We start from the raw sequence: 19168 nt of genomic DNA on the forward strand, positions 1-19168 counted from the left end.
AACATGATTAGATATTATGGAGTAGCAACAAGAGAATCATGTAATGAGGACATACCACAACCCCCACACACCAATCCAACGCTGCTTCGCTCCTGCTTCATCACACTCCCTGGAGTGGCTGTGAGGGGGTTGTGGTATGTCCTCATTACATGATTCTCTTGTTGCTACTCCATAATATCTAATCATGTTATATGTAGCCCTACATTATGTTATTTGTACCGAAGATGTCTAGTTCCGGTGTATATACTTTACTACACATGTTTAACCCCTAACCTGGGAAGGTATATTTTTGCACTTGCACTTTAAAAATATATTATCTATACCTCCAGGCTTATCATGAATATAGTATTCATTATCTTTGGTGAATTAATTATTTAGTCCTGGGGCATGTGATACATATATATTTTTTTATTATCTATATATGCATGACTAATGGTTTAATTATATTATTTATGTTTATGAGGGCTTTATAACTATCTTTATGAGGGAATACCCTTCCCCTTCTTGAGCTATTCTGTTTTAATCCATATCCTTTTTAAAATGTCTTTGGTTTTGTGTTGTTTTTATGTCTGATTGATTGTTATTAAAATATTGAATTATTTATGAATTATTTTTGTTGTCCCTTTTTCAATACCTCTTTTTGGGCTTCATCAATGTAAAAGTCCCAGACAGCCCCTTTTTAAAGAGAAGCAATTATCAGAAAATTCCCTCTTGTTTTAAATGAGACTTTTGTTGCATGTATTTTTTTTTTTTTGTTATATTTAACTATCTTTTATGAACTTTTTTTTTTTTTTTTTATAATCTTGCAATTTTCACAATTGGCTACTGGTGATTTTTTAAAAAAATTTTTTTAGGACCCGAAGACCGCCATTGTTCTCGCTGGTCTTGATGATGAGATGGGCTGGAGTTAGATGCTTCTGATTCATGAATTAGGAGGGCTGGCAAAGTGGCTTGGACCTCTGTGTGCGCCGCTGCTCGTCATGAATTTGATGAGTGGTTTTCATCCCACCTCAGTTCGGCCCGCTTTGTTGGAGCTGGGTGAAAATGCTAGAAGTCACATAATTTTAGCACAGCTGTCCATTGTGCCAAAATCATACAACTTTTCAAACCTTTTTACTCCAGAATACTGGTGTTTAAAGCTGAATTGGGCCCATACTTCATGTCCTTCCAGGAAGACTTTTCAGCAGGCTCATTATCATTAGAGGTAGGATTGCAATGACATGTGACACTCCTACACACAGTTGATGACACAGGATCCACCAATCACAGTAGGCACAGCTCACCGCCTCCCCTTTCTTCACAATGACCTTGGCACATGCTCAATAGACACTTCAATACAAAAGATGGGGTCAGGATCTGACTGTTGCTGCTAATGTACATGTGTTGTTTCCTGCAACAACAGGAAGTTAGAGTCTAAAAAAGCCCCAGTGGCCAGTGTGAGGATTGCAACATTTCTATGTTTTATTTTTAATACAGATCATAATATATTTAAAAAAAAAAAGAAAAAGTTGGCAAAATATTTTTTAAAAATATATTTAACTTGATTAAATAATAGATCATTTCTAATGATGGCTTCCCTTTAGGATAAATTAAAAGGTGAAAAATAAAGCCTAAATGTGGCATGGACAGAAGGTCAGCAGAACCAATAAAGAGACATCGGACAAACCTGTCAGTAGTTTGTGAGCATTACGGCTCCACAGTCATTTTATAACTGCGTCTGCCAAACCAGAACTCAGATTAAACTAATTGGATCATATATGGGACTTATATTATTAAAATCATACCTGTTTAGTTTTCGCAGCTATTATTATCTGGAAAATTATCTTTAATTATCCTGGAAATGAGGGTTTCCGGTGCCCCCATGGCGTGGCCATATTCGCATTGCACTGTTCTGCCTTCTTGATTGGCGCTCTCTTGCCCAGAGCTAGTGTTGATGATCTGGGAGCTCAGCAGTGGGTGCACACTGACACTGCAGCAGATGGGCAGGCGCACACACCTCCCGCTCTCTTGTCTGCTGCAGCCACTCACTACATCTCTATGGATCTGTGTAGCGAGCAGCCACATCGGACAGGAGAGGATTGTGTGCGCACCTGCTCCACCCCTGCAGTGTCGGTGTGTATATGTGTGCACGGCCGAGTCTTCAGTTCATGCAAGCTTGCTCTAGGCAAGCGAGTAGTGTCAATAAAGGGAGAACTTGGCAGCGCCATCGGTTCACCGAACAGCCTAATTTGCATAACAATTAAAAATCATTTTCTGGATAATCATAACTTAAACAATTAAACAGATATGTTTTATATAGGAGAGAAGTCCCAGATATGATTATTTCATAACTTTTTAAATTGAGTTTTGGGGTGACACTCCCTTTAATTTCTTAACCCATTACTTGCCAAATTAGCATTTTTTGTTTTTTTGGACCTAATTAGAAAATCTTAGTTGCTAGAATCAAAAAATTAGGCGTCCCAAAAAAAGGACATTGGTAGATAATGGGTTAAAACACTTTTGTCAATTTCATACACTCGAGATCAAAACTTGCCGCCAATGAATGCAAATTTTTCCTTTATCTAGATGTTTTAAAGGGAATCTGCCACCAGATTTATACTTCCTTAATCTTGGGTAAAATAGGGACAGAGACCCCGATTCCAGCAACGTGTCATTTACTGGACTTACTGTAATTTGTTGAATTCATTGTTTTAGCTGCTGCACCTCTGCTAGTCCTCTCATTGCTGAGCTCTGTATAACCCTGCCTTTACCATTGATTGACTGCTTTCCCTCTACACTGTGCATAGGCAGAAAGCTGGCAATCAATGGTAGAGGACTAGCAGAGCCACAGAAGCAGCCCAGTAAGTAACCCAGCCCTGGAATCAGGGTCTCGGAGCCTACTTTATGGGGCAGCAAAAAAGTGGCTCAAGTTGAATGAAAACTTTGGCACCTCTTTAGACTGTCTGGCCTAAGTGTACACAAATTGGTTACGTTACTTTGCACCAATAGTTTTTTTTTCACAATTTTTATACACTGTGCTGCTTTTTAAGCTACGCCCATTGTCAACATGACGCATCCCTTTTTTGTTAGGTCACATCCCCTTGTTAACAAAGTTTTCTAGTTTTGGAAAACCCATTTCCCCCAGCTCCAGTTTGTTTCAAAATCCTAAAAAAATTGTCAGGTCTGAGTCGCAGAGTCTCAGCCGCTGCTTCCGGTGTCTGTTGTTGTTTGTAGCACTGCAGCCAATAACTGAGCTCAGTGGCTCTTCCCAGGTAGCCAACACAAGCTGCTCACTGATTGGCTGCAGCGCTGTCAACATGACATAAGCACAGCAGCGGCGGAGACTCTGTGCAGGAACCGGGACGGGTAAGGGACGGTTTGTTTGTTTTTATATAAACTGCAGCCGGGGGACAGTGATTTTCCAAAAACGGAAAACCCCATTAAATAAGTGAGAATTGGTCTAGAACACACAAATAGAGTGCAAGGTATTATACCGTTTTGTTGGCGCCAATGAGGCCACAATTTTGGGGCGTAAATAAATCTTTGACAAAGTATATTAAAAAGTTGCATAACTTTACATTACACAATGATGAAAGTGAAACTCCAGGCAAAAGTTAATGGAAGTCTGTCAGCAGGTTTATACTATGTAACCTGACCTCAGCATGATGTAGGAGCTGAGACCCTGATTCCAGCAATGTGTCACTTAGATTTCTGGGTGCAGCAGTTGTGATACAATCCGTTTTCTCTGCTGCAGATCTAGCAGAGCTCTGAATGCTGAGCCCTGTATAACCCCGCCCCCACACCACTGATTGACAACTTTCTGTGTTTTTTTGTCAGCTGCTAACCAGTGATGGGGGAGTAGTTGGACCAGGAGGCACGAGGCACCTAGTCCTGTAGTGATAAAATTCTGTTTTTAATGAAACCGCAAAACTCACCCCCAGTATAAAAGCTCTCCATGGAAAACAGGTTTTTGTGAACGGTGTCACTCTACACGATGCCTTTTTTTTGCCAGTCTTGGGTCTTTTTAGCATTGTGGCAAGGGGCTCCATCCTCCTTGATCAGAGCCGCCTACCTAAGAATATTGGGTCATCTTCCAATAATCCATGGGCAAGTCAGTCATCTACCATGAATGCCATATAATATGGCTGGGCGATACTTGCATGCGAAGACGGACAACTTTCCACAGGTCAAGATAGCAGAAATCAATGATTCTATGCCCAACCGGGTTAACGAAAGTAAGCAGTGGGTCAACTAAGCTTTAATATCCATAATTTTTGTGTTTGTGTCAATTGGATACTGTGAGAAAAACAGGCCATGTTGAAAATCAGGGCGTCTGGCTGCATAAAAAATCCATGGGAATATTGACCTGCAGTGCAAGTTTACAGTTCCCATCATTTGAATTCATGCTCTGGATTTTTTTCCACCTTTTGCAAAGTATTTTTCTGTGGATTTTTCTCTGCGGAGTTTCTTTTCGCCGAGGCCCGTTTCACACGTCAAATTTTTGGCACTTGTGTCCTCACGGACCCGTTACATTCAGTGTGACTTTTCCCACTTAAATAAAAAAGAACCTATACATGTTTGGCATCTACGAACTTGTAATGACCTGGAGAATCATAATGGCAGGTCAGTTTTAGCATTTAGGGAACATAATAAAAAAAAAAAAAAAAACTGTGGAATTGCACTTTTTTGCAATTTCACTGCACTTGGAATTTTTTTCTCGTTTTCCAGTACACTCTATGGTAAAACCAATGGTGTCAGTCAAAAGTACAACTCGTCCCGCAGAAAACAAGCCCTCACATGGCCATATAGACCAGAAAATTAAAAAAAAAAAAAAAAAGTTATGGCTCTGGGAAAAAGGGGAGCAGAAAACGAAAGCGCTAAAAAACAGAAAAGGGCTGCGGTGTGAAGGGGTTAAACGCTTCAGGTATACAAAACTGCCTGGCGGGAGAAAAGAAACTGGATGTCCCTTCTATAAAGAGGCTCCAAACTAGGCACCGTCCAATCAAAAAGCTGCAAAAAGACACTACCGGAAATTAAAGACTCTGCAAAATTACTGCAGGAAAATGCAAAACTCCCCAAACATGGAGAGTTTCCTGAAAAAGTTTTCACTAGAAAATAGTGAGGGGGTACAGTCATTTTGTGCTGACGCTTCCACTGTTTATAGATATCAATTTAATTTCAGCTGTGGGATATTTTGACTTTTTTGCTTTTCTATTGTCTTGTATTATACTATTATTTTGTAGTATTTTGTGGTTTCTTTGTTAACTAAATGAATGTTTATTACCGTTTATTTCATGTACCATTTTCTTGTTTTCTTTCCTCTCTCCTATTTATTCTTTCTTGGACAGGCAACATGAAGAAGCGCCTGCTGATGCCTAGCAGGGGTAAGGATTTCAATGTGCCATATGTAAAGGATATAATAAAGTGTGCCTTTTTGTGGACTCACTCACTAGGCTTTGTGTTGCTTGGCTTAGTGTTTTTTCGTTGTTTTTGCTTGTTTCGGTCAGATCACATAAACGCTTCTTGTCTCATTGTAGTTGTCATGACTAAAGTTGGCCATAGCCGTACTTTCATCCGGTATGTCAAAAATTTTATTTTCTTTATTTTTTGGGGAAATTTATATCTTTCTAATGTTCACATTAATCTTATTTATGTACAATTAATTTCTATTAGTTTTTAGTACCATACACGTGGTATGTTCAGATTGTAAACTTCATTCCTTCTACCTATGGCCAGCTTTATCATTGTGTTATACTGTGGCTAGGTCCATAAGTTATTAGTTTTCCAGTCATTTTTCTACTAACAATCACTGTATAATACTATTAACGTTGTTCAACTTGTTAGTTTGTGACATTTTTGAAAGACCCCAAATATTATTTTTTGGAGCAAAAAAGAAAGGGTGAGCAGTCCAAATATTCTCCATGGTTATAGATGCTTCACTGATTTATAGTAATTTTTTTTCCCGCGGGATTCTGTAAGCTCCACCAACTGAAAGTGTCCTTCAGCTCATTGTTTGGTTGTTTGTTTTTTTTGGTTGATGTGAATGACCGTTCCCATACATATAAATAGGCACACTTAGAGCCGAGGACCTTGCTTATGTTGGGTGAAACCAACATGGGGGTCCGAGCTTTGGGACCTCAGAGTATTTCCACTCGGGGCAAATTTTTCATGCAGACATTGGTGCACACTTGCCTGCAGAAACCACAAATTGTAAACTGTTTTGTGACACTACTATGGCAATCTTCCCATGAAGTTTCGATCCACGTGACTGCCGTTGGTTCCTGGGACGAGCAGTGGTCCAACAAATGGGGTTTGTTGACAATTTTGACTTCATTCTTGATCTCATTACTCTACAAACCAGGAGACTGGTCCACAACATCAATTGACACGCTGTGGATTTAACATTGACCTGCAGTGCAGATATTTTTTCTTGTGGCTAAAGCTTGGTAAAATCTTGTCCAACTTTGCTACCACTGAAATACGCTGCATATTTTCTGCCCGAATTGTGAACATGCCCTTAAAGGGTGAGATTTTCAACGACAGCTATTTTTGTGTGTATATATAGATATTACACAGTACAGACCAAAAGTTTGGACACACCTTCTCATTTAAAGATTTTTCTGTATTTTCATGACTATGAAAATTGTACATTCACACTGAAGGCATCAAAACTATGAATTAACACATGTGGAATTATATAGTTAACAAAAAAGTGTGAAACAACTGAAAATATGTCTTATATTCTAGGTTCTTCAAAGTAGCCACCTTTTGCTTTGATGACTGCTTTGCACACTCTTGGCATTCTCTTGATGAGCTTCAAGAGGTCATCACCAGAAATGGTTTTCACTTCACAGGTGTGCCCTGTCAGGTTTAATAAGTGGGATTTTTTGTCTTATAAATGGGGTTGGGACCATCAGTTGTGTTGTGCAGAAGTCTGGTGGATACACAGCTGATAGTCCTACTGAATAGACTGTTAGCTGCTTTTTTATTGCCATAATACAAATTCTAAGTAAAGAAAAACGAGTGGCCATCATTACTTTAAGAAATGAAGGTCAGTCAGTGTGAAAAATTGGGCAAACTTTGAAGGTGTCCCCAAGTGCAGTTGCAAAAACCATCAAGCGCTACAAAGAAACTGTCTCACATGAGGACCGCCCCAGGAAAGGAAGACCAAGAGTCACCTCTGCTTCTGAGGATAAGTTTATCCAAGTCACCAGCCTCAGAAATCACAGATTAACAGCAGCTCAGATTAGAGACCAGGTCAATGCCACACAGAGTTCTGGCAGCAGACACATCTCTTCAACAACTGTTAAGAGGAGACTTTGTGCAGCAGGCCTTCATGGTAAAATAGCTGCTAGGAAACCACTGCTAAGGACAGGCAACAAGCAGAAGAGACTTGTTTGGGCTAAAGAACACAAGGAATGGACATTAGACCAGTGGAAATCTGTGCTTTGGTCTGATGAGTCCAAATTTGAGATCTTTGGTTCCAACCACCGTGTCTTTGTGCGACGCAGAAAAGGTGAACGGATGGACTCTACATGCCTGGTTCCCACCATGAAGCATTGAGGAGGAGGTGTGATGGTGTGGGGGTGCTTTGCTGGTGACACTGTTGGGGATTTATTCAAAATTGAAGGCATACTGACCCAGCATGGCTACCACAGCATCTTGCAGCGGCATGCTATTCCATCCGGTTTGCGTTTAGTTGGACCATCATTTATTTTTCAACAGGACAATGACCCCAAAAACACCTACAGGCTGTGTAAGGGCTATTTGACCAAGAAGGAGAGTGATGGGGTGCTACGCCAGATGACCTGGCCTCCACAGTCACCAGACCTGAACCCAATCGAGATGGTTTGGGGTGAGCTGGACCGCAGAGTGAAGGCAAAGTGGCCAACAAGTGCTAAGCATCTCTGGGAACACCTTCAAGATTGTTGGAAGACCATTTCCGGTGACTACCTCTTGAAGCTCATCAAGAGAATGCCAAGACACTGCAAAGCAGTCATCAAAGCAAAAGGTGGCTACTTTGAAGAACTTAGAATAGAAGACATATTTTCAGTTGTTTCACCCTTTTTTGTTAAGTATATAATTCCACATGTGTTAATTCATAGTTTTGATGCCTTCAGTGTGAATGTACAATTTTCATAGTCATGAAAATACAGAAAAATCTTTAAATGAGAAGGTGTGTCCAAACTTTTGGTCTGTACTGTGTGTGTGTGTGTATAATATATATATATAATATAATGTCATGAGCCGAAGTGTTGGCATACATGAAATTGGCACTCTCAACTTAATATTTGGTTGCACACCCTTTGGAATAATTAACTGCAATCAGTCACTTCCTATAACCATCAGCTTCTTACACCTCTCTACTGGAATTTTAGACCACTCCTTTTGCAAACTGCTCCAGGTCTCTCATATGTGAAGGCGCCTTTTCCAACAGCAATTTTAAGATCCCTCCACAGGTGCTCAAAGGGATTTAGATCCGGACTCATTGCTGCCACTTCAGAGCTCTCCAGCGCTTTGTTTCCATACATTTCTGGATGCTTCTTGAAGTATGTTTGAGATAATTTTCCTGCTGGAAGACCCATGACATAGGACTCAAACCCAGCTTTCTGACACTGGACATTACATTGCGACCCAAAATCCTTTTTTTAATCTTCAGATTTCATGATGCCTTGCACACAGTCAAGGCACCCAGTGCTAGAGGTAGCAATACAACCCCAAAACATATTTGATCCTCCACCATATTTGACTGTAGGTACTGTGTTCTTTTCTTTGTAGGCCTCATTCCTTTTCCGGTAAACAATAGAATGATGTGCTTTACCATAAAGCTCTATCTTGGTCTCATGTGTCTACAAGACGCTTTCCTAGAAAGATTTTGGCTTACTAATGTACATTTTAGCAAATTGCTGCCTAGCTTTTTTGTGTCTGTGACAGCAGAGGGGTCCTCCTGGATCTCCTGCCATAGCGTTTCATTTAATTCAAATGTTGACGGATAAATCGCGCTGACGCTTATACACCCTGAGCCTGCAGAACAGCTTGAATTTTTTTGGAACTTATCCTGTGTTGCAACCTTTGAACAATTTTTCTCTGCTGTCCACGGCCAGAGAATGTAATGCATGGTTCCCCTTCCTCCTCCATGCAGGGGCGCTGGCATATTCACTACTATGACCACACGACGTGGTCCCTGGCGTGCTCCCTGCCTACTTCCTGTACTGAGCCCCGGCCTAGTGCGCGCACTTCCCTGTTCGTAAAGGGGCAATACGAATATAGTAAAATGCCCTCAGCCTGTTGCTGAGAGGCATTTATTATTATAGGTCACCTGCAAGATGACTCCCAGCCAATAGCTGGGAGGCATCTTGTTTAAAATGCACCCTCCCCAATAGGGAGGTGCCAAGCAACACACTAAGTCATTAGGTAGTGTGTTGTTCTAGCAGTAAAGTTGTGAGGTCCCCTGGTCCCAGTGTGGCCAGTGTCCTGAACCTGTTCTCCCTGGTCCTTGTGCGGCCAGTCCTGAACCCGTTCTCCCTGGTCCTTGTGCGGCCAGTCCTGAACCCGTTCTCCCTGGTCCTTGTGCGGCCAGTCCTGAACCCGTTCTCCCTGGTCCTTGTGCGGCCAGTCCTGAACCCGTTCTCCCTGGTCCTTGTGCGGCCAGTCCTGAACCCGTTCTCCCTGGTCCTTGTGCGGCCAGTCCTGAACCTGGACTCCCTGGTCCTTGTGCGGCCAGTCCTGAACCCGTACTCCCTGGTCCTTGTTCGGCCAGTCCTGAACCCGTACTCCCTGGTCCTTGTGCGGCCAGTCCTGAACCCGTACTCCCTGGTCCTTGTGCGGCCAGTCCTGAACCCGTACTCCCTGGTCCTTGTGCGGCCAGTCCTGAACCCGTACTCCCTGGTCCTTGTGCGGCCAGTCCTGAACCCGTACTCCCTGGTCCTTGTGCGGCCAGTCGTGAACCCGTACTCCCTGGTCCTTGTGCGGCCAGTCGTGAACCCGTACTCCCTGGTCCTTGTGCGGCCAGTCGTGAACCCGTACTCCCTGGTCCTTGTGCGGCCAGTCGTGAACCCGTACTCCCTGGTCCTTGTGCGGCCAGTCGTGAACCCGTACTCCCTGGTCCTTGTGCGGCCAGTCGTGAACCCGTACTCCCTGGTCCTTGTGCGGCCAGTCGTGAACCCGTACTCCCTGGTCCTTGTGCGGCCAGTCCTGAACCCGTACTCCCTGGTCCTTGTGCGGCCAGTCCTGAACCCGTACTCCCTGGTCCTTGTGCGGCCAGTCCTGAACCCGTACTCCCTGGTCCTTGTGCGGCCAGTCCTGAACCCGTACTCCCTGGTCCTTGTGCGGCCAGTCCTGAACCCGTACTCCCTGGTCCCTGTGCGGCCAGTCCTGAGCCCGTACTCCCTGGTCCTTGTGCGGCCAGTCCTGAGCCCGTACTCCCTGGTCCTTGTGCGGCCAGTCCTGAGCCCGTAGTCCCTGGTCCTAGTGTGGCCCATACCTGAATCTCATCCCCCCGGCCTGTGTGTGGTCAGTCCCTGAATTAGTATCCGAGACCTGTGTGTCTGAATGTGTGCCTATCCAAGTATATCCAGACTGCTACAACCATTCTCCGAACACTGAAGCCACATCGACTGCACCTGTATCCTGAAGCTGCTCCGATGGTACCTGCATGAGTCCTGTCTCTGTGTCAGTAACTGTTCTGGAGAAGAGCCAGAACCTATTAGTCTGAATGGAGTCTGTGTCCATATTAGTGTCTGCGTACCTGACCCCTGGGGACAGCAGCTGCAGTACCGGTGACTGTCTAGGAGTGGTACCTGGCTACCTGCAGCCAAGCCTGACTTCACTTTCAGGATCTCCAGTGAACACCTGGTAACCGCTTAGCTACGCCCCTCCTAGGTAAGCCTGGCCCCGTGGCACAGTGGGTTCATGAACTATGTGCACCACTTGCTTGCGTAACAGGGAGATTAGCTACAGTACCATGGGTTGCTTCTTGATTATGTTGCGTACTGTGGACAAAGGAACATCAAGATCTCTGGAGATGGACTTGTAACCTTGAGATTGTTGATATTTTTCAACAATTTTGGTTCTCAAGTGTTCAGACAGTTCTCTTCTTTCTGTGCTCCGTGCTTAGTGTGGCACACACAGACACACAATGGAAAGATTGAGTCAACTTCTCTCCTTTCTATCTGGTTTCAGGTGTGATTTTCATATTGTCAACACCTGTTACTTGCCACAGGTGAGTTTGAATGAGCATCACATGCTTGAAACAAAGTTGTTTACCCACAATTTTGGAAAGGTGCCAACAATTTTTTCAGGCCCATTTTGGGGGTTTGTGTGAAATTATGTCAAATTTGCCTTTTATTCTTATTTTTTTTGTGTGTTATTCCAATACACACAAAGGACATAAACGTGTGTATAACAAAACATGTGTAATTGTAATAATTTTCTGTGAGAAATACTTCATTTTCTGGAACAATTTCAAGGTGCCAACACTTTCGGCCATTACTGTGTGTGTATATATTATATTCCTTGTGTATGGGCAGGGATTGTCATATTTAATGAGATTCTTGGGTGCATTTAGACTAGACTTATAGGCAAAACATGCTGCCAATCACCCCACAAACGAACAAAACTCACCTTCATTTGTTGAAAAGATTTTTAAGCTTTCTTAAAAAACTTAGTTCTCGGCTGCACACGCACTGCCTAGAGTAATACTCCCATGTGCACAGAACGGTTGCGTTAACGATCGTTCTGTGCTCATGGTTAGCCTATCTAAACAGGTTTTTAAATGACCATTGATCGACTTCTAAGTAGCTGATTTAGGTAGTTTTACATCACGGGTTGGCTAGTTTAAATGCATGCTAAGCCCACAGTCAAAAGATCCTGTGACTCCTACAATGACCATATTTATTGTAAGTAATGTAACGCTGGGAGTATATCATGTCGCCTATACCAAGACAGTCACGTGCAGGAACAGTGCTGTTACCAGAGAGGAGTATTGATTCATCTGTGTCTTATCTGATTGCTACCCATTTGTTGAAGATTAATAGGAGAATCGTGGACTGTTTTTTTTTGCATGCGATGTGAAAAAATTGAAGCATTATCCATTTTTTTTCTCGTACGCAAAATGGCTAGCAGATGTCTGAATGAGTCCTTAGTCTACTCCGCATTAAGAGAGTAATCTGAACTTTTTCCATATTTTTGGTCTTACAGCCTTATTCCGAAATGGATAATATTTTTTCTTTCTTCATCAATCTACACTTAAAAAAAAAAAAAAAAAAACATAATGACTAAATCAGACATTTTGTGTAAAAGCAAAAAAAATAAATAAAATATTTAAATATCACATTTACGCAAGTCATTCATAATGCCATGAAACTGTTGATACAATCCAGAGATATTTTTTATGTATATTTGCATACCAAGTGTGTCCAGACTCCTTGTATAAGAGATGTTAATGAGGTGTCCCAGTTAGGAAAAAAAAAACAAGAATTGCTTGCATAATTGAAATAACAAACCTGTCACTCCTCTTACCACCACATCCAGCTTTGCTTAGAAATAAACCTTCCATCCTTTTCCTGCTTTGATGTGTATTAAGGAGACCTACAAATTGGCCCCATGTCTTCTCAGGAGTATAGCTACAGTGCTATAGGCCCCAGGGCAACTTTTGTACTTTGGCCCCCACCAGCTTGTTAGTCAGTTGGTGGGGGCCAACACCCAGTATACTAATCTCACCAATATATATCAAGGAGGACACTGGGGGGTTCACACAGATCCCACCGTTGTCGCCTGTTTGTCATGGATGATACTGAGGAGATCACACAGATTCCACCGCTGTCACCAGTTTGTCAGGGATACGCAACTCTGCTGCCCCCAATCGTCAGGACAATTACGCAGTTGACTGACGAGTGATCGAAGCGGCTGCTTCCACTACTAGGCCAGTTATTGGGGAACTCACAGTGACCATACCATATATACACGTCCGATTCCAACACATGGAATATACAGTGCCTACAAGTAGTATTCAACCCCCTGCAGATTTAGCTGGTTGACACATGCGGAATTAACTTGGCATTGTGACATTTGTACTGTAGATCAGCCTGGAAGTGGGAAATGCACTGCAGCAAATTTTGTTTTTGTTTTTTTTGTTTTTTTTAAACGTAAAAAGTTAATTCAGAGTGTCATTTATTATTCAACCCCTCAAACCACAAGAATTCTGTTTGTTCCCCTAAAGTATTAAGAAGTAGTTCAGGCACCAAGAATAATGAGCTTCACATGTGTGGATTAAAGATCTCTTTTGCCAGCCTTTTCTGACTATTTAAGACCCTCCCCAAACTTGTGAACAGCACTCAGACATGGTCAACATGGGAAAGACAAAGGAGCATTCCAAGGCCATCAGAGACAAGATCGTGGAGGGTCACAAGGCTGGCAAGGGGTACAAAACCCTTTCCAAGGAGTTGGGCCTACCTGTCTCCACTGTTGGGAGCATCATCCGTAAGTGGAAGGCTTATGGAACTACTGTTAGCCTTCCACGGCCAGGACAGCCTTTGAAAGTGTCCTCCCGTGCCGACGCCAGGCTTGTCCGAAGAGTCAAGGCTAACCCAAGGACAGCAAGGAAGGAGCTCCGGGAAGATCTCATGGCAGTGTGGACATTGGTTTCCGTCAATACTATAAGTAACGTACTCCACCGCAATGGTCTCCGTTCCAGACGAGCCCGTAAGGTACCTTTACTTTCAAAGCGTCATGTCAAGGCTCGTCTACAGTTTGCTCATGATCACTTGGAGGACTCTGAGACAGACTGGTTCAAGGTTCTATGGTCTGATGAGACCAAGATCGAGATCTTTGGTGCCAACCACACACTTGACGTTTGGAGACTGGATGGCACTGCATACGACCCCAAGAATACCATCCCTACAGTCAAGCATGGTGGTGGCAGCATCATGCTGTGGGGCTGTTTCTCTGCCAAGGGGCCTGGCCATCTGGTCCGCATCCATGGGAAGATGGATAGCACGGCCTACCTGGAGATTTTGGCCAAGAACCTCCGCTCCTCCATCAAGGATCTTAAGATGGGTCGTAATTTTATCTTCCAACAAGACAACGACCCAAAGCACACAGCCAAGAAAACCAAGGCCTGGTTCAATAGGGAAAAAGTCAAGGTGTTGGAGTGGCCTAGTCAGTCTCCTGACCTTAACCCAATTGAAAACTTGTGGAAGGAGCTCAAGAATAAAGTCCACATGAGACACCCAAAGAACCTAGATAACTTGGAGAAGATCTGCATGGAGGAGTGGGCCAAGATAACTCCACAGACCTGTGCCGGCCTGATCAGGTCTTATAAAAGACGATTATTAGCTGTAATTGCAAACAAGGGTTATTCCACAAAATATTAAACATAGGGGTTGTATAATTATTGACCCACACTTTTATGTTTAAAATTTAATAAAATTCAACTGAGCAACATAACTTTTTGGTTTGTAAGATTTATGCATCTGTTCATAAAACCTACTCTCGTTTGCAGTTTGAAGGCTCTAACTTATTTGCATCTTATCAAACCAGCTAAATCTGCAGGGGTTGAATACTACTTGTAGGCACTGTATATACCCCGGTGCGGTCACTGCCAACTCCACAATAACAATAGGGAACTACTAGCTGCCACCACCAATCGTTTATACAGGCCAATTAGACACCTGTTACAGAGCAAGAGAAACAGCTATTAAATTATATATTTAATCTTGAAAGGTAGGCAGTGTTTATAAAAAAAAAAAAAAAAAAATTCCAAGATGATACAATATGGGAACAAAACAATACGGTATATACAATTACTGTAAAATTATAATTACTTATAAAAGGGATAACAAAAGAAAATTACTGAACCTGACGGGAATAGCTCAGAGCTTAGCGGATGGAGGTACTCCTTAGGAAAACGGACAGAACCCACAGCAAGCTGTACCTTCCAGGACTGACAAATGACAGAAACCCAAACTCTGTTTTTTATTAGCTCAAGGTTACGCCCACATACCTCCCCTTGGTGAGCTCATACGGGGTCTGGTTGTGGGATGTGCTAGGTCTGTTAGAATTTTATGAGATCCCTAACTTTCAGAATATCTTCGCCCCTGGAGGTCCCAGGCGGTAGATATTATCGTCATGTTTCCTATTGTGATTTTACCATTCTATAGAGATTAAACATGACATGGATAGTATCATCCATCGGACCAATATTAAGTTGGAGGGGTTAGAATGGCCTTACGGTGATATGAGTGAATGCGTTAAGCTCATCCCTTCGCTACGACGCCGAAAATATGTCTCCCATATATATCAGATCGATGCAAATCCCAATATTCATCACTAACTACTGGCCCCAAAAAGTCTGGAACCAGTTCTTTGAACAGAGGAAACTCTGCCCTGGGAAGTGTACTTCTCAGCCTCTGAATAAACAAATCCCAGGCATAGTGTTTGGCTCCCAGTGAAGATCTCTGCTGTAATTATCCGGTCGCTGTAGGAGGTCCCTACTTCAATGAATGTTGAAGTGTCCGCTTTCTCTCATTCCCCCAGTTATAATTAGTTTCACACTTCCCCAGTTATAATTAATCCCATATGTTTAACGTGAGGGTGATATGCCCCCTCTCCCGAGATGTCTTTATGGATTAAAATTTTTCTCTGACCCTATTCAAGGGACAAATAATACTGCCAGACCAAGACCAGTACCATTCCCACCATACTGATGATGAATAAAATCCTATTTTGCCACCATACTGAGACCATGTAGTGGTAGATGATATAACTCTGCAGACTGTAAAAGAGAATATTGCACTTCCCTTCCCCATCCCATTTGGTTCACTATGATGACTTTTTCCACCATGTCTTGACTTTGCAGAATGTCACTTTTCCAGGACCCTCCTCATTATTGCACTACTTCTCCACAAACACCATAGTATTATATCTATCAATAGTGCCCTAGATTGTAACAATGCCCTCTATTGTCATGCACAGTAGTAGAACCCAACTTTGTGCCACCCACCACGGTCAGTGCATCCTTCTTTGTGCCTCCGCCCTATAATAATACCCCCTTTGTACTACAGCAAAATAATTATAACCCCTATGTTCCCCTATACAATAATATCCCCTGTGTACCCACACAGTAATGTCCCTTTTGTGCCTCCATACAATAGTAATGTCTCACCCTGTGCCACTAAACATCAATAATGTCCCCTTCTGTGCCTCAATACATCAATAATGCACCTTTGTGCATTACAGTACAGTAATATACTCCTGTGTACCTCAGTGCATAAATAACAAGGGCTCTATTCCCCTATACATTAGTAACGCCCCACTTTGTGCTTGCTTACATCAACCCCCTGTGCTGTTATACATCAATAATATCCCCCCTCTGTGCCTGCATACATCACAAATGCCCCCATTGTTCCTACGTAAGTTATAATAAAACTCCTCTGTGCATCAGTAATGACCAATTTGTGCCTTCATACAATAATGTGCCCCTCTGTGACTCCGTACATCATTAATGGCCCCTTCTGTGTCTCCATCTTTAAAAAACGTTGCCACCTCCATACCTCATTAATGCTCCCTGTAACACCATACATTAAAAATGACCGCCTCGGTAGTGACGCCACCCTCTGTGCCTCAGTAGAGTGGTGCCACCCTCTGTGCCTCAGTAGTGATGCCATCCGCTGTGGATCTGTACATCACTAATGGCCCCTTCTGTGCCTCAATCTATTAAAAAAATGCCCCCAACCCTGTGCCTCCATACCTCAATAATGTTCCCTGTATCACCGTACATTAAAAATGACCACCTCTGTAGAGAGACTCCACCCTCTGTGTCTCGGTAGTGATGCCTCCTTCTGTGCCTTGGTATATCACTTATGGCCCCTTCTGTGCCTCCATCTATAAGAAAATGCCACGCCCCCCCCTTGCCTCTATACCTCAATAATGCTCCCTCTGTGCCTCGGGTAGGGTGGCGCCACCCTCTGCGCCTCGGGTAGGGTGGCACCACCCTCTGCGCCTCGGGTAGGGTGGCGCCACCCTCTGCGCCTCGGGTAGGGTGGCGCCACCCTCTGCGCCTCGGGTAGGGTGGCGCCACCCTCTGCGCCTCGGGTAGGGTGGCGCCACCCTCTGCGCCTCGGGTAGGGTGGCGCCACCCTCTGCGCCTCGGGTAGGGTGGCTCCACCCTCTGTGCCTCGGGTAGAGGGGCGCCACCCTCTGCGCCTCGGGTAGAGGGGCACCACCCTCCGCGCCTCGGGTAGAGGGGCACCACCCTCTATGACTAGTGATGCCTTCATACATTATAACTGTCCCCCTCTGTGTCTCCATCATCAGTAATGCCACATCTGTTCCTCCATACACCAATAATGCCCCCTTTGTGCCTCTATTTGTGCAAATAAAAAATAAGTGAAACTCCCCCGTTCCTTCTCCCATGACCTGCCATCGCACCGCCTGATGTTCTCTGTGTACTTCCAATTTCAGGCAGGCCTCCATCCTAAAGCTACTTGTAGCTTGCCAGAGTAGGTGGCGGGGAGCTATTTGCCAGTTTTCAACTGTATCGGCATCCCGGGGATTCCCTCCTGGCCCAGTCACAATCTCGGTGCTCGCGATTGTTATTCCACAGCTTCTCTTCTACCTATACAGTCATGGCCAAAAGTATTGAGAATGAGACAAATAGTAATTTTTCCAAAGTTTACTGCTTCATTTTTTGTAATGGCAATTTGCATATACTCCTGAATGTCAAAGAGTGATCAGCTTAACAGCAATTACTGTACTTGCAAAGTCAATATTTGCCCAGAAAATGAACTTTAACCCCCAAAACACATTTCAACATCATTGCAGTCCTGCCTTAAAAGGAGCAGCTAGCATCGTTTTAGTGATTGATCCATTAACACAGGTGTGGGTGTTGATGAGGACAGGGCTGGCGATCAATCAGTCATGATTAAGTAAGAATGACATCACTAGACACTTTAAAAGGAGTCTGGTTCTTGGTATCATTGTTTCTCTTCAGTTAACCATGGTTATCTCTAAAGAAACACGTGCAGCCATCATTGCACTGCACAAAAATGGCCTAACAGGGAAGAGTATCGCAGCTACAAAGATTGCACCTCAGTCAACAATCTATCGCATCATCAAGAACTTCAAGGAGAGCGCTTCCATTGTTGTCAAAAAGGCTCCAGGGCGCCCAAGAAAGACCAGCAAGCGCCAGGACCGTATCTTAAAACTGTTTCAGCTGCGGGATCGGACTACCAGCAGTGCCGAGCTTGCTCAGGAATGGCAGCAGGCTGGTGTGAGTGCTTCTGCACGCACTGTGAGGCGGAGACTCTTTGAGCAAGGGCTGGTTTCAAGGAGGGCAGCAAAGAAGCCACTTCTCTCCAGAAAAAACATCAGGGACCGACTGATATTCTGCAAAAGGTACAGGGAGTGGACTGCTGAGGACTGGGGCAAAGTCATTTTCACTGATTAATCCCCTTTTCGATTGTTTGGGACATCTGGAAAACAGCTTATTCGGAGAAGAAGAGGTGAGCGCTACCACCAGTCTTGTCTCATGCCAACTGTAAAGCATCCTGAAACCATTCATGTGTGGGGTTGCTTCCCAGCCAAGGGAATCGGCTCACTCACAGTCTTGCCTAAAAACACAGCCATGAATACAGAATGGTACCAGAATGTCCTCCAAGAGCAACTTCTCCCAACCGTCCAAGAGCAGTTTGGTGCCCAACAATGCCTTTTCCAGCATGATGGAGCACCTTGCCATAAAGCAAAGGTGATAACTAAATGGCTCATGGAACAAAACATAGAGATTTTGAGTCCATGACCTGGAAACTGCCCAGATCTTAATCCCATTGAGAACTTGTGGTCAATCATCAAGAGACGGGTGGACAAACAAAAACCAACAAATTCTGGCAAAATGCAAGCATTGATTATGCAAGAATGGACTGCTATCAGTCAGGATTTGGTCCAAAAGTTGATTGAGAGCATGCCAGGGAGAATTACAGAGGTCTTGAAGAAGAAGGGGCAACACTGCAAATATTGACTTGCTGCATTAACTCATTCTAACTGTCAATATAACCTATTGGTACTCCTAATATGATTGCAATTATATTTCTGTATGTGATATAAACATCAGACAAACACTAATAAAAACCAGAGGCCAGCGGATCATGTGAAAATATAATTTTGGTGTCATTCTCAAAACTTTTGGCCATGACTG

The 19168-nt window shown here is 43.6% G+C and overlaps 1 protein-coding gene across 6 annotated transcripts in view; it reads left to right on the forward strand.

Annotated features, from left to right (window-relative positions):
• The window catches only part of MTA1 (metastasis associated 1), a 133994-nt gene that overhangs the window by 69248 nt on the left and 45578 nt on the right, over positions 1–19168 (forward strand). For all 6 annotated transcript variants that reach the window (XM_073639150.1, XM_073639152.1, XM_073639151.1 and 3 more), the window contains exon 17: positions 5328–5363. In XM_073639150.1, the coding sequence (XP_073495251.1) occupies positions 5328–5363 (36 nt within the window). The remainder of the gene's footprint in view (positions 1–5327; positions 5364–19168) is intronic.

The sequence above is a fragment of the Phyllobates terribilis genome, unplaced genomic scaffold, assembly GCF_046119375.1.
Source record: "Phyllobates terribilis strain yellow unplaced genomic scaffold, ASM4611937v1 Scaffold_7__3_contigs__length_470593459, whole genome shotgun sequence".
In the NCBI taxonomy this organism is placed as follows: domain Eukaryota; kingdom Metazoa; phylum Chordata; class Amphibia; order Anura; family Dendrobatidae; genus Phyllobates; species Phyllobates terribilis.